Source organism: Dasypus novemcinctus, chromosome X (genome assembly GCF_030445035.2).
Source record: "Dasypus novemcinctus isolate mDasNov1 chromosome X, mDasNov1.1.hap2, whole genome shotgun sequence".
Classification (NCBI taxonomy): Eukaryota; Metazoa; Chordata; class Mammalia; order Cingulata; family Dasypodidae; genus Dasypus; species Dasypus novemcinctus.
The window spans coordinates 84,175,508-84,188,551 of NC_080704.1; the positions used below are offsets into that span (position 1 = coordinate 84,175,508).

Genomic DNA, 13,044 nt, shown 5'->3' on the forward strand with positions numbered 1-13,044 from the left:
TATATCGTGCTCTAAGACTAGGGCCAAAAGCAGTCCTATCAGGGGACTATCTGAGCTTCTGAGAAATGAGTTCCCAGAGAACAAGGCTCTACGTGAAGTTTAACTAAACAACCCTTTGCTAAAGAAGGGTGGCTAAACATGAATCCAGTCTGTCATTGCAGTGGAAGGAGAATTGGAAATGCTGTTATCTAGGAAAGAGCTGTGGAAAGTTCTTTTGTGTGATGATTTGGACAGCTTGGAATGTCACACGAAGTCAACACAGTTTCTGTGAAATTTATGTGAATGGAAGCAATGCCTGAAAGGGACATAAAGGAGATGAACTGGAGTGAGAATTACTTCAAGAGCAGAACCATGTAAGCCAAAGTCTGCCCTGAAATATCATCTCTTGAGAGTGCACCCACCCATGTTTGTAGAGGGAAGGGGGCAGGTCTGTCCCTTTGCTTGGAGGTGCAGGCCATTTGCCCCAGGGCTTGGAAGGAGTGGGCCTTGAGCCTCGTTCAGGGAGAATGCTACTACCCCAATGCTCTGAGATTGTGGGGCCTCTGATCTGGAACTCATGGAGAGCCTGGCCACCATCCTAATGCTCAGGGAAAGAAAAGCTACAGATCCCCAAAGATTGCTGGTCAGTCAGAAGATACCAATCCTGGAAGGAAGCAAGCCTTCTAACTTTTGAAACCATGAGCCAATAAATTCCCATTGTTAGGTCAGCCCATTGTATGATATTTGTTTTATCAGCTAGGAAAATAAAACAGATACCGTGCCCTGGTGCCTGTAGAGAGATTGACCATCATGCCAATTCTTACAGATGCTGGGGTCTGTGACTCAGGGGTCTCAAAGAGCCTAGCTGCCTTTCTAATGCTCAGAATGAGTGAAGCCTACACCCCAGTGCTTGGGGAGTGAATAAGTGCTTCAAATGGGTGGAGCTGATTCTCCATCTTCCCCAGAAGACAAAGAATAAAGACACAGATGACTCTCAGACCTTGAAATCTAATGGAGTCTGCCCTACCGGGTTTTGGACTTGTTTGGGACCTATGACCTCTGTTCTTCCAGTTTCTCCTTTCTGTAATAGGAACATTCACCCTGTGCCTGTCCTACCATTGTGTATGGGAAGCAGATAATTTCTTTTCTAGGTTTCACAGATCCATTGGACAGAGGAATTTTGTCCCAGGATGGACCACACACAAAACTGATTTTGATGACCTTGGATTTAACTTTGTTCTGAAATGGTTTAAGACTTTTGGGATGCTGTGATGGAATGAATATATGTGGGAAGTACATGTCTTTTAGAGTCCAGAGGGCAGATTGTGGTAGCTTGGACTTATGTACTTCAGAAAAACATGTTCTTAATCCATTTCTGTGGATGTGAACCCATCCTAAATAAGACCTTTTAATGAGATGACTTCAGTTAAGATGTGGCCCAGCTTAATCAGCATGGGCCTTAATTCTGTTACATAGAAAGAGAAGCCTCAGGGAGCAGCCACATGCTGAAAATCAAAGGAACCTGGAAGAGTAAGGAGAAGATGTTGCCATATGCATTGCCATATGAAAGAAAAGCCACAGATCCCCAAAGATTACTGTTCAGTCAGAAGATACCAATCCTGGAAGGAAGCAAGCCTTCTAGCCTTTGAAACCATGAGCCAATAAATTCCCATTGTTAGGTCAGCCCACTGTATGATATTTGTTTTATCAGCTAGGAAAATAAAACAGACACTATTAACTATAGTTCATGGTTTACCTTAGGGTTCATTATGTTCTAAAGTTTTATGGTTTTTGGAATTTTTTAAATCTGATAACATTCATACAACTAAAATTTCCCTTTTTAATTACATTCAAATACACAATTCAGTGGTGTTAATTACATTCACAATGTTGCACTCAAAGTCTCATATTCTTTCTTGATGTTTCCTCCTGTTTTATTTTGTTCCTTCAGGTGGGTTGCCATTTTCGATTGCTTTGTATGCCTTATAATATTTTGTTGTACACTGGACATTTTAGTATTTTAATGTATTACCTTTGGAATTTAGTCTCTGAGATGGCTGTTCCTTAAATTTGAAACATCGAATGTTATGAAAGTAATCTCCTTGAATGGCAGGTGCTAACAAAAACAAGCAAATAAGAAAAAAAAACCCACCTTTCAGTCTTTCCAGATTGGCTCCGTGTTGGCCGACACTCTCCTTCAGAGCTTAGCCATCTTAACAATGAACCTGAAGAACAGCTTGAGGTGAAGCTGGAAGGGACTTCTCTGGCCTTTTCTGGGCATGGTTATTTTCCTGGCCCTGTGCTTATGACCTTAGGAATCCCCCCATTTTCCTGAATCCTGAATGATCACTCTTCTACCTAGGAAATAGTCTTTCTGCCATCTGGGTGCTCTATTGTATGAATGTCTTATAGCGGGTAATCATTTGTCCCCAGGCTGATGCAGTTTCGTTGTTTCTTGCACTGATTGGGATGTCTATGAGCTGACTCTGAGTGCAACTGGGATAACAAGCCAGAGACGTATTTCCTGGTACAGCCCTTCATGCTACCACCAGGTAGATTGACACAGACATATATGCATCCCCTGTTGCAATAGAGGGTACTCTGTTCTCTCCAAAACTAGGACCAGGGACCACCCTGATATCACAAGCTGGCTACACACTGAGCACAAGAGCAGTGTGCTCCTACCTAGCACAGTTCCTGGTACATGGTAGGTACTCAATGATAATTTGTTGAATTACCTGATAAATGAACAAATTTTCATAGCTGCTTCAACAATTTCTAATTTAGTCATAGCATCCCAGATAATAAATTGAATCATGGGTTTTAAATCAAATGGCAGAGATAAATTATGAAAAATAGCTAATATTTATTGAATATTTTATGCATACCAGGCACTATTACAAGTGCTTTACATACATTATTTCCTTTAATCCTCTCCCAAATGCCCATTTTACTAATGGGGAAATGGAGGCTGTTCTGTTATTAGCAAGAAGGGAAAGTAAAATTCAAACCCAGGCAGTCTGACTTCAGACTCCAGGCAGTTAAGTGCTATGCTATCTAGTCTAACCTCCTCATTTTTTTCAGATGTGAAAATTGAAGTCCAGAAGGCAAGTACTTGCAATTAATTTGGTGGAAAATCCAGGAATATGAAACAGTTATCTTGAGTTTTAACTATGTCACTCTGCTACTGATAATAAATTAATGTTAATAATACATGCTTAATATAATAACTCTTCTAATTTTATACTTAAAATGGCATCTTTCTCCAATGAAGATGAATGTCTTTGGCCAGGTGTTTACTCATTTTCTCACTGGGAATCCAAATGAAAAGAGAAATACTTGGGGGTAGGGATCAGGAGTGATTTCTAAGGAATCAGAGTAAGAGCTATTGGGAAAATATTTGCACACATCTATTAAACAATACCAAGTGTTCAGTATAACCTGACTGCCCACCTAGTACTAAGATTTCTTAGTGTGTTCATCAATCCTGAAAACAATTCTATGGAAAAGATAGTATTATTCTAAGTTTGGGGAGGGCCAGGGACTCTGGGATACAGTTAAATTAATGCAATTTGCTGCAAGTCACATAGCTGTTAAGTTGTGGGTCTAGACTTTCTCTCAACTCTGATTCCAAAATAAGGATATGTGTAGAAGGCAAGATAATATTGGCTACTAGGAGAAGCATTTTGTAGGATATTAGTTCCTCCATATCAATGGGTAGAGGGATTTTCTTCTCATATGCTTCACTACAGCAAATCATTAGTTTCTTTATATGTGATTAACTTGGACAAACCAGTGGATGTTTTCTCTTTAAATTATAAATTATACCCTATGCTTCATCTTTGGGCTTCTAGAGGGCAGGACACGCATTTTATATGTATAGTCTTATTTTCCTGGCAAACAGCTCAAATACCTGACAGTAAAATATTCTGAATAATGGTTAATATTAGTATTATTATCTCTCATCATATTTTTCTCATAATATTTTTGAAGTAGTATATTCAATAAGGTTTATCCTGGAAATGTGTCTTGAATTAGAGATATGGGCTTGTGATGGGACAAGCACATAGGGCTTTATCAACCCTTGTGAAGGTCTTTGTAGTTTATTAGTTGTGTCATCTTGAGGAAGTTTACTCACTTTTCTGTGTCCCAATTCCTTTATATGTAAAATGGAGAAAATATCTCCCTTGAATGACTGTTGTGAGAATTAAATTATTATGCATGTAAAATTCATGGCACATAATAAGACAATCAATAACTGATATTTATTATTATCCTGGGTCAGTGGAAAGGAGAAAATAGGCTAAAAGACTCCTTTATGATGTAGGGAAGGAGATGTTTTAGGGAAATTATGCCCCTAATTCAGAAGTTACTAATCTGGATATAGGTTCTGAAAATATATGAAAAATTCAGAGAACATTCATTCTTGTGTCTGTGAGGAGAAGACCCATTGACTTAATTGAACTTTCAAAGTGGTATGTGGCCTAAAATGTTTAATAACTTCAGCTACAATTAATTACTTTAAGTAGAAAACTGCATTATAACAGTGCCATAATTACCCCTCCCCAAAATTATGACCATCGAAAGTTCAAATCCATGGCTGATCAAATGCCTTTAGATAAGGGGCCTGACATCTGATACTATTTCAACCTTGGCCAGGGGATAGAAAAGACATGTGAAATCACAGGGGAAGGAATAAGAGCACTTATCTACCACAAAACCCTGGCATTAGGTTAGTCCAAGAGGAAACTTTCTCTAAGGCCATATTCAGTGGAATTGACCTCTGGATCCTGAACAAAGTGAAGAAGGTACATTTGGGATCTCATCACATGGGAATCTCCTGTAAATTGGAAGAAACAAAGCTTCAGAATATTAGGATTCTATCCTGGGGATATTTAACTGCTCTGTCCCTTATCCTCTGTCCTTCGCCACCACTTTAGCCCTGAAACTCAAAATCTTTTTTTGTTACTCTTTACAGTAATGAGTTGAGAGTTTGATTTCAATCTCTCATGGCCCATGGTGAAGAGAAAAAGAAAATATCATGCATTTTAAGTAAAGGACTGCCTGATATTATTCTTTGGTGTTAAAATTATCTCGTGTGAATTGATAATCAATAGTTTTATTTTTAAAATTTCTTTAGTTAGCAAAATAAAAGGTTGGAAATCCTATAGAATTACCTTTCCATTTCTTTTTCCTTATTTAAAAATTCCCAGGTATGAAAGCTAAGTCTAGGAATCACTGAATTGGGACAATGTTGTAATAGTCCAGGCAAAATACCATGAAAGCCTGAATTAAGGCAGGGTTGGGATAGAGAAGGCATCAGAATTGAAAGTAACCAATGAGAGGAGGGAAGAGCAAGGAGTTGCTGGTGACCCTTGGTTTCTGGCTTGGGTAATAATTGGATGAATGGTAACATCATTTACTCAGAGCAGAGAGCACAGGGATTATGAAATCATCTTGAATAGATAATTCTGAGTGCAGAATATCCAAGTGGAGATGGCCATCCTACAGCTGGAAATATAGGGTAGGAGCTCAAGAGAGATTCATGGAAATCTAGGTGGTAGTAGAAGTGGAGGAAATGGATTAGCTCATCCAGTGAAAATAGAGGGCCACTCTTCCATACACATTTTTATATTAAAGACAAAGCTAGTGACTGTGGCTTGGGTGTGCCACAGTGACCTTGTTGTGTGGTTAACCACAGTTCCACGTTCTTGAAGGCAAAGTCCAGCTTCTTTAGAAATAGCAAATTTTTAAAAATTGAGTGCAGTGAGGATAGAGCTTGGCAGTGTCTTGATTAAAGAAACAGGTTCCATGAGGAAGTACTGAGTACAATTACATAAGAACTGTAGGGTATTATGGAAAATCCTATGTCTTTGAATACCAGGTAAATCACCATTTATTACTTTAAATAAATAGCATTGAAACTTTGAGAGGACTGCATTTCTGCAGAATACATCTGGGCCACAAAACAAGGACATTTGTTTCAAGGTCTTTGAAGACTGAACACAGAAAAATAATACCTCCCCAACTTTAATGGCAAAAGAATTCCCTACACAAGGAGGAGATGAGATGTGGAGGCATTTTCGGGACTTGGACTTGTCCTGGGTGGTGCTGCAGGGACAATTACCGATCATTGTATGTCCTCCCATGGCCCACTGGATAGAACGTGGGAGAGTGCGGGCTATGGTGTGGACCATTGGCCACGGGGTGCAGCGATGCCCAGAGATGTACTCACCAAATGCAATGTATGTGTCATGATGATGGGGGAGAGTGTTACTGTGGGGGGAGTGGTGGGGTGGGGGTGGTGGGGGTGAATGAGGACCTCATATTTTTTGAATGTAATATTTTGTAAAAAATGAATAAAGAAAAAAAAGAAAAAAAAAGAATTCCCTACACAAAACCCTGGCCTAGTGCTTCTCAAACTTTAACATGAATAGAAATTACCTAGAGATCTTTTGAAATTCAGGTTCTAATTCAGTAGATTTGATATAGGCCTTGAAATTCAGCATTCTTAACAAGTTCCCAGATGATGGTAATGCTGCTGGTCCTAGTCAAAGTGTTATTCAAAACATGCTTAGAATCTTTTATGGCAAGTTGACATTAATCAGTGGACTTGTCTTAAACAGGGCATAAAGTTTTTTTGTAATTGTTTTCTTTTTACCTACATTATGTCTGTTTTGAAATGTAATTTTACATATTGAGTATAGTATGTGTGGACTTCTATTTTGCGTATCTATTTTATTTTTTAGAAATTAATTTTTATTGTGTTTTATAATAGTGCTGGTCTGTGACGGATTGGAAAAAAATTGGTCCTTTACCAGAGACAGTTTGAAGAACACTACTCTAGATAATGAATAACTTTTTATTTGGGACACATAATTTAATTACAAATGGTTTGATTTCTGTGACATATGATTCTAAAGCAACATTTTAAACTTTCCTTTTTAATTTATTCCATAAACAATAACAAAACTCAACTGGGTAACATTATGACAGTTTCACCGTACACTCAGTCACAAATATTTAAAACCTTAGCAACAAGAACAACAAAACCAGAGGTGTTACAAGAATAATTTACAAGAAAATCTATAAAACAGCAAGAAGCTCACAAATGTTCATTTTCTTTTGCACAAGGTCACTACACTCTTTCACAACATGTTTTGTGTTACAAAATTCCCAACAAAAGTGTATTTTTTCTTGGTATTGTGGTTTTTAAAACCAGAAACTTTGAAGTAAATATCCTTTTATTAGCACCCAGTGGTGCAGAAAAAGGAAAATTCTCACATACAGACACTTCACAGCACTTTTCTAAGAAAAATATACACTTACAAAATATGTTACAAATTGGCACACTTAAAAATATACAAGATTTTGTAGGCGTCTTAAGATCCTTAAGCTTTATACTTCAATTGACTCTACAGATTATTTATAAAGCTTAACTTTAAAAGAAAAAAGGCAAATAATTTCCTAACACTTTAAAGTTGCGGTGTCATGTTTCAAACAGACTTAGTTTACATTCATAAAAAGGGTCTCTAACGTTTTTATTTTAAATTTTCTTAAATGCCTAAGGAGTTTGGGGGAGGAGAAAAAAAGGGGATAATCATTTTCTTTAGCACCATAAATCAGTAACTTGCTAAAGAGGTGCATTTAGTTCTAGGGAATTCAAATTAAGGTCTAGTACATTCAAAACGTTGTAGGCAGCAAACTTGTCAATGCTACAGGTATCCCAGTAAAGCATTATAAGATTTCTACCCTCCTCATTGCGAGTCAAAAACAAAAGGCCTCTCCTATGTTTTCATTTAAGCCTTTTCTTTCGTTCCATAAAACCAAGCATCTCTCAAAGAAGCAGAATGATTTGAATGTCTTTCTTCTTTTTGAATGGGGTGTCATTTTAAGGCTCAGAAATACCTGAGTCTATTAGATGGACATTCATCCTTTCCATCTCATGTTGATGAGTGCTTCTTCAGTGTTTTTCATATCTCTTATTTACCCAGATACTGATTTTAAAAGCCTCCTTCACACCTGAAACTTTGTACTAAGCCTCTTACATTGTCCTTCTCTAATGTTTTACTCCTTAGTTGTGATACTGAAATCAAAAGTACAGTTCAAGTATCATGTAACTGCAATGGCAGATCTGCTTTATGACTGTAGGTACTGTTTCATGGTCTGAGTAAAAAATGTGCCTTGAAGGGTAGCTTGAGTACTGTCATCAACATAATCCTATGCTGGCCGAGGATCCTCCCTTAAGTTGATGACAGTGTTTACCAAGTTAAACAGCTCAACTAATTTTTTTCTCCCTTATTCAGGTCTTCAAGAAATCTTTACAAAATCCCTGGCCTACATTGTGTTGACAAGATCCCTATTTGTTACTAAAATGCTTGGTTTTGGTACTAAACTGTCTAATCTAACTATAGGCTTAGTGAATTTTATGATTAGAAAAGAAACAATTGTGACATTAGTTTCATTTTATAAAAAAGGTCATATATTTATAGTGATATGTAGTCATCAAAAATCCCTAAACAAAACTCCAAACCCCTTAAGTTAGATAATTCCTCAATAATACATTTCTAGTTCTATCCCTAATTCAGACTAGCTAGTGCTTAATTCTCCTCTTGAGTGCAGAAACTTAGTTCTCTTCAATTCTTGGAACTGTTGTGAGAATATCTGTAAACTGATATGAGGGATCTACATCAGACTGAAAAGCTCTGTTAAGAAGTCTTTGGATATGTTTTTTTCTCCTTTAGGCAGTAAGTACTAATTAGAATTAGCTAAAATGGAAATTCACTAGAATTGTAGAACCTCACATTACAGGACACAGGATGCTAGCCAGAGTTGTTTACAGCTTACAAAGCATCCTTTATGCTTCTCTCTTTTACAAGCACACACACACACAGCTACCCCCACCCCTCTCACATTACCCCCCACAGATGCTTCCTAGCAAGGAAAAAGGTTAGAGAAAGTGAAGATTGTCACAAATACCCACCTAGTACCAAGGACTTCAAGATGATGCTGAAGAAGTGATGGTTAAGGTAGTGGCAGAGCTTTGAAAACAGTGGGGAAAGATAAGGCCATTAACACAATAACTGCACAAAGTAACAAAAAGAAGACAGAAGGAAAAGCTGGGAGGAAGAATCATAGGTGAGGCCATTGTGTTCTAGCCAGTTATGACAGCTCCAAACACAACACACAAAATCTTGAACACCCTTAGTCAGGACTACTGTTTCAGCACCCAGTTCTACATAGTATAGCACCTAACTAGGTCAGAAAGGAGATTGGGCCTACTATTACAGATCTTTAAGGAAAAGGAATTTCCAACTTTACTCAGTCATGTGATATAGTTCTGTGTGTGTGTGTTTAAATTAGTTTCGAAAATGGCCATGACAATTAAAAATAATTAAGAATGGGAAGGCTCTATCCTGAAATTCAGAAAGAAAACAGTTTGGCTAAGGTTCTTATATTCTGACAATTTTTGAATGTGGGATATATGATCATAAAAGAAAAAAATCTAAGATTAAGGATTGAATTAAGTAAGAAAAATAAGGGAGAATAACATTTCCAGGAAAGTAGCAATTAAATGGGACCTTATGGGGGAGGGATTAGTAGACAGTAGCTTCTCAGAAAGGAGATGATAGAAAGGAGTGGAAATCAGAAATTTCAGACCAAGGAAAATTAAATATTTCTGACTTGAGATAAAATGGTACAAAGCACCATTTTATATAAGTCATTGGTCTTCACTCCAATAAACAACTGGTTGATTAAAGGATCTCCAAAAAGTCAGGCCTACTATGTTGTGACAGGACGAAAAAGAATTGTGAGATAAGAGAAAGACTAACAGAACCCTAAAATTTGAAGAACTCTGAACATAATGCACTAAGAGATATTAAGTGTAATCGAGAGAATAAGCACCTTCTGCCCTCAGTCCTTTTCCTATTGCTCATTTTTCAAAGTTACTTGTTATGTTTCAGTACAAAGTGATTGGGTTTGAGTCATAATTTATATGTTAAAAATATATACTGCAGGCCAATAAAAAAGATGGTTTAAAGTGTCAATTCTCTTCAGAGAAAGGGATGTTCCATGCCCTAGAATTGGCCCTTAACTGGCTCCATAGGAGCAGCTGAGAGAGTATCCATTCTAAAGAACTTGTGATAACAAGTTCTGAAAAGAAGGAAATTGTGTTTTTTGTTCTTCGACCACATAACCACCCCATTCTCCATAGCAGAACAGATACTAAGAAAAATTGGTACCCTTTTATTTTTATAAAAACACATTGTACTCATGGAACATTTTCTTTATTTCTTATTTAATTGCTATCCTTTGTTTACATAGAAAGCACTTCATTTCTGTAAGCCAGCAGGTGACTCTGAGGTCTGGAGTCTTGGGAGATCAAAATATACATAGTGTTAGAGATTCTAGCCAAAATTCAGCTGCAAAACAGAACAAACAAAACAAAACAAAGGCAGTTTCGAGGAACCAGCCATAGCATTTAGTAAAAAATAGCTAGCTATCAGAGTAGAGAAATAAAAGAAAGTGTTTCAGTTTGACTATTTTCCCCTTTGGATGGTAGCTCTAGAGCAGGAGACATGTTTCATCTGACATCTTTTCACGAAGATATTTTCCAAGACTCACGGTACACATGGTGTCAAAGCCTAGGAATTGGCATAAACTGGCCTTAAAAGAGCTCCTCAACCACTTATCTCCATGGACACAAGAGAATGATGCTGGCAACACATACAGTCAAGAACACAGGCTTGTTCATTTTACTACCTATTGGTGGAAGGGCAGGCTGGTGGGAAGTGTGTTTACTTATGTATATGATAGGTTTCCTTCCATTTCTCTCTGACTGCTTTCAAATGTTGCTCCTCTGTGAATATATTTAGGTGGCAATGACTAGATAGGTCCATATTTTGCTTAAATTTTTCCTTTTGAAACATCTTTCCCTTTTTAGTCCTCTCCCCCCACTTATTTTCCACCCTCCCACCCCAGCCTATATATTCCCAAGTTAATAGGTTAGTAACAATATTAGTAAGAATAGTAAGGGTAACAACAACAACAACCAACAACATTAATAATATTAACCCCCTATATCTGTATAGCACTTTATGATCTACAAAGTGCTCTTACATCTATTATCTCTTCCGTGCCATAATGCATCAGTCATCAGACATATAGGCCTTCAACTGTGCAAGGAAAATAGATCAAATGTTAGAAGTTAAGTAAGAAATAAAGGGGGGGGGGAGAAAATACTAGTAGTGAGGAATATTGGAGCTGTAACTTTTTTTAAAAAAGGGGACTGAATAAAAAATTGAGATTTTTAAAATTTGTATAAAAATTTTGATTTAAGTTTAGCGTGTGGCATCAAATACTAGTCATTCTCAGACTAATCATATACGGCCCAAATTAATTGTTACCCCAAATTATTCCACTTATCTGATATTATATGTATTTAATTCATAGGAAAAAATTTATCTGAAGTGTCTTAATATTTTCTTTAATTGACATTGGCATTGCAAAATTAAACACTTAAAAGAATGCTAAAGCAATGATATAGTGCACTTTTGACAAAACTGGAATAAGACATGTAGGAAATTACTTAAATAAAAGCAAAGTATGTACTTCACTTATCATTAGTGTTAATTTTATAGCTATAATTTATCCCAGACTATTATAAAATATATAAAACTGAAATATAAATATCAGCAATATAACTTTGTACTGTAAATAATTTTCAGCTACAGATTTTGTTTTTAGAAAACAAACTTTCAAAGCAGCTGTTTTGTTTCCTTGTAAAAGGTTCTGTAAATGCATATAATAGTAGTCCCTGATGGAATTAGCTGTTGTGACTTTCAGATTTTTCCAACATTTTAACCGTTAGGTAATGGAACAAACAATTCTTCACTGTGCCTTGTTTAACTGTTTCCATACAGGAAAGTAGAGGTTAGAACTTTACAATAATGTATGTATGCTATATTCATTAATAAGCTTTAAACTGTGGGGTGGAGTGAATCTGTGAGATGAGGTAAGGAAATTTGGCACATTTCAAACAGTATCCTTTAAGTTTTGGTAAATTGTATAACACAACATATTTTTCCACTGTGTTCTACAGGTGCTATCCACATAAGTGGGTGTGGTTAATAGCAAGAATCACTGGAATGCTAGTAAATCAACAGGGACAAACTCCCCAAATACAACCAAATGTTGATAAAGAAGTAAAAATATTTACAGTACAGTCACTTGTTGTAGTTTGGCACAATGTTTTCCTTTTTTTCCTTGTGGGTAAATAGTGCATAAACTACTTGTGCAACTGCATGACTTTTTCAGTCTTTTACATAGAACATCAGAGTAAAGTTTGCTTCCAAAGACTTACTCCCACAATTAAAAATTCTTTTTTTTAAGCACTTACATGTCAACATACATACCACAAGGCGTATTTTGAAAGAAATAAAAGACAAACATCAAATGTCTTTCTGGAAAATTCGAGTCTCTTCTTCAAACACAGGTAAAACCCAAAATGTTGTTTCTGCTTTTAGGAGATTGTAGTCGGAATCCCTGCAGAAAAATCAAACAATTTATGCCATCTTAGCTTTTGTGTATGTCCACAAAGGGATCATACAATCTAAATTTGTTTACATCATATTAGATGTCATATGAAGCAGTAAAAGACACAAATAGAGGCTAGAAAGCACTCCAAATTGCCACACGTTGAGATTTTGTTCTCCAGCTAATGTTTTTTTTTAATTTAGATGATCTTGGTTTTTGTCTACATAACTTTTTAATTCTGTTGTTCAAAATCTGTCTTACTGCAAAGCTCTTCCCTTTCCAAATTCATTCAAAAGCACATTTAGTACCATTTTCTTAATAAGTGAAAACTAATACTGAAAAGCAGAAAAAGTAGCCTTGTTAGCACTTATCCCTAGTCATGTCAAAACAAAATTTCCCAAGTTTTGGGAGGCTTAAAGGTTTAGGGATTTTCATGCACTTTTCTTTCTTTTTAATTTGAAAATGAAGGGAATGGGACAGTTTCTTTCATGCAAACCTTTGCTTTCATGAATATTAGTGGGCTTAGTA

At 36.5% G+C, this 13,044-nt stretch overlaps 1 protein-coding gene across 3 annotated transcripts in view; it reads right to left on the bottom strand.

Moving 5' to 3' along the window:
• Positions 1-6,827: 6,827 nt before the first annotated feature.
• Positions 6,828-13,044, bottom strand: part of NEXMIF (neurite extension and migration factor) — a 331,466-nt gene continuing 325,249 nt past the window's right edge. For all 3 annotated transcript variants that reach the window (XM_058292233.2, XM_058292235.1, XM_058292234.1), the window contains one exon: positions 6,828-12,525. In XM_058292233.2, the coding sequence (XP_058148216.1) occupies positions 12,432-12,525 (94 nt within the window). In that variant the 3' untranslated portion in view covers positions 6,828-12,431. The remainder of the gene's footprint in view (positions 12,526-13,044) is intronic.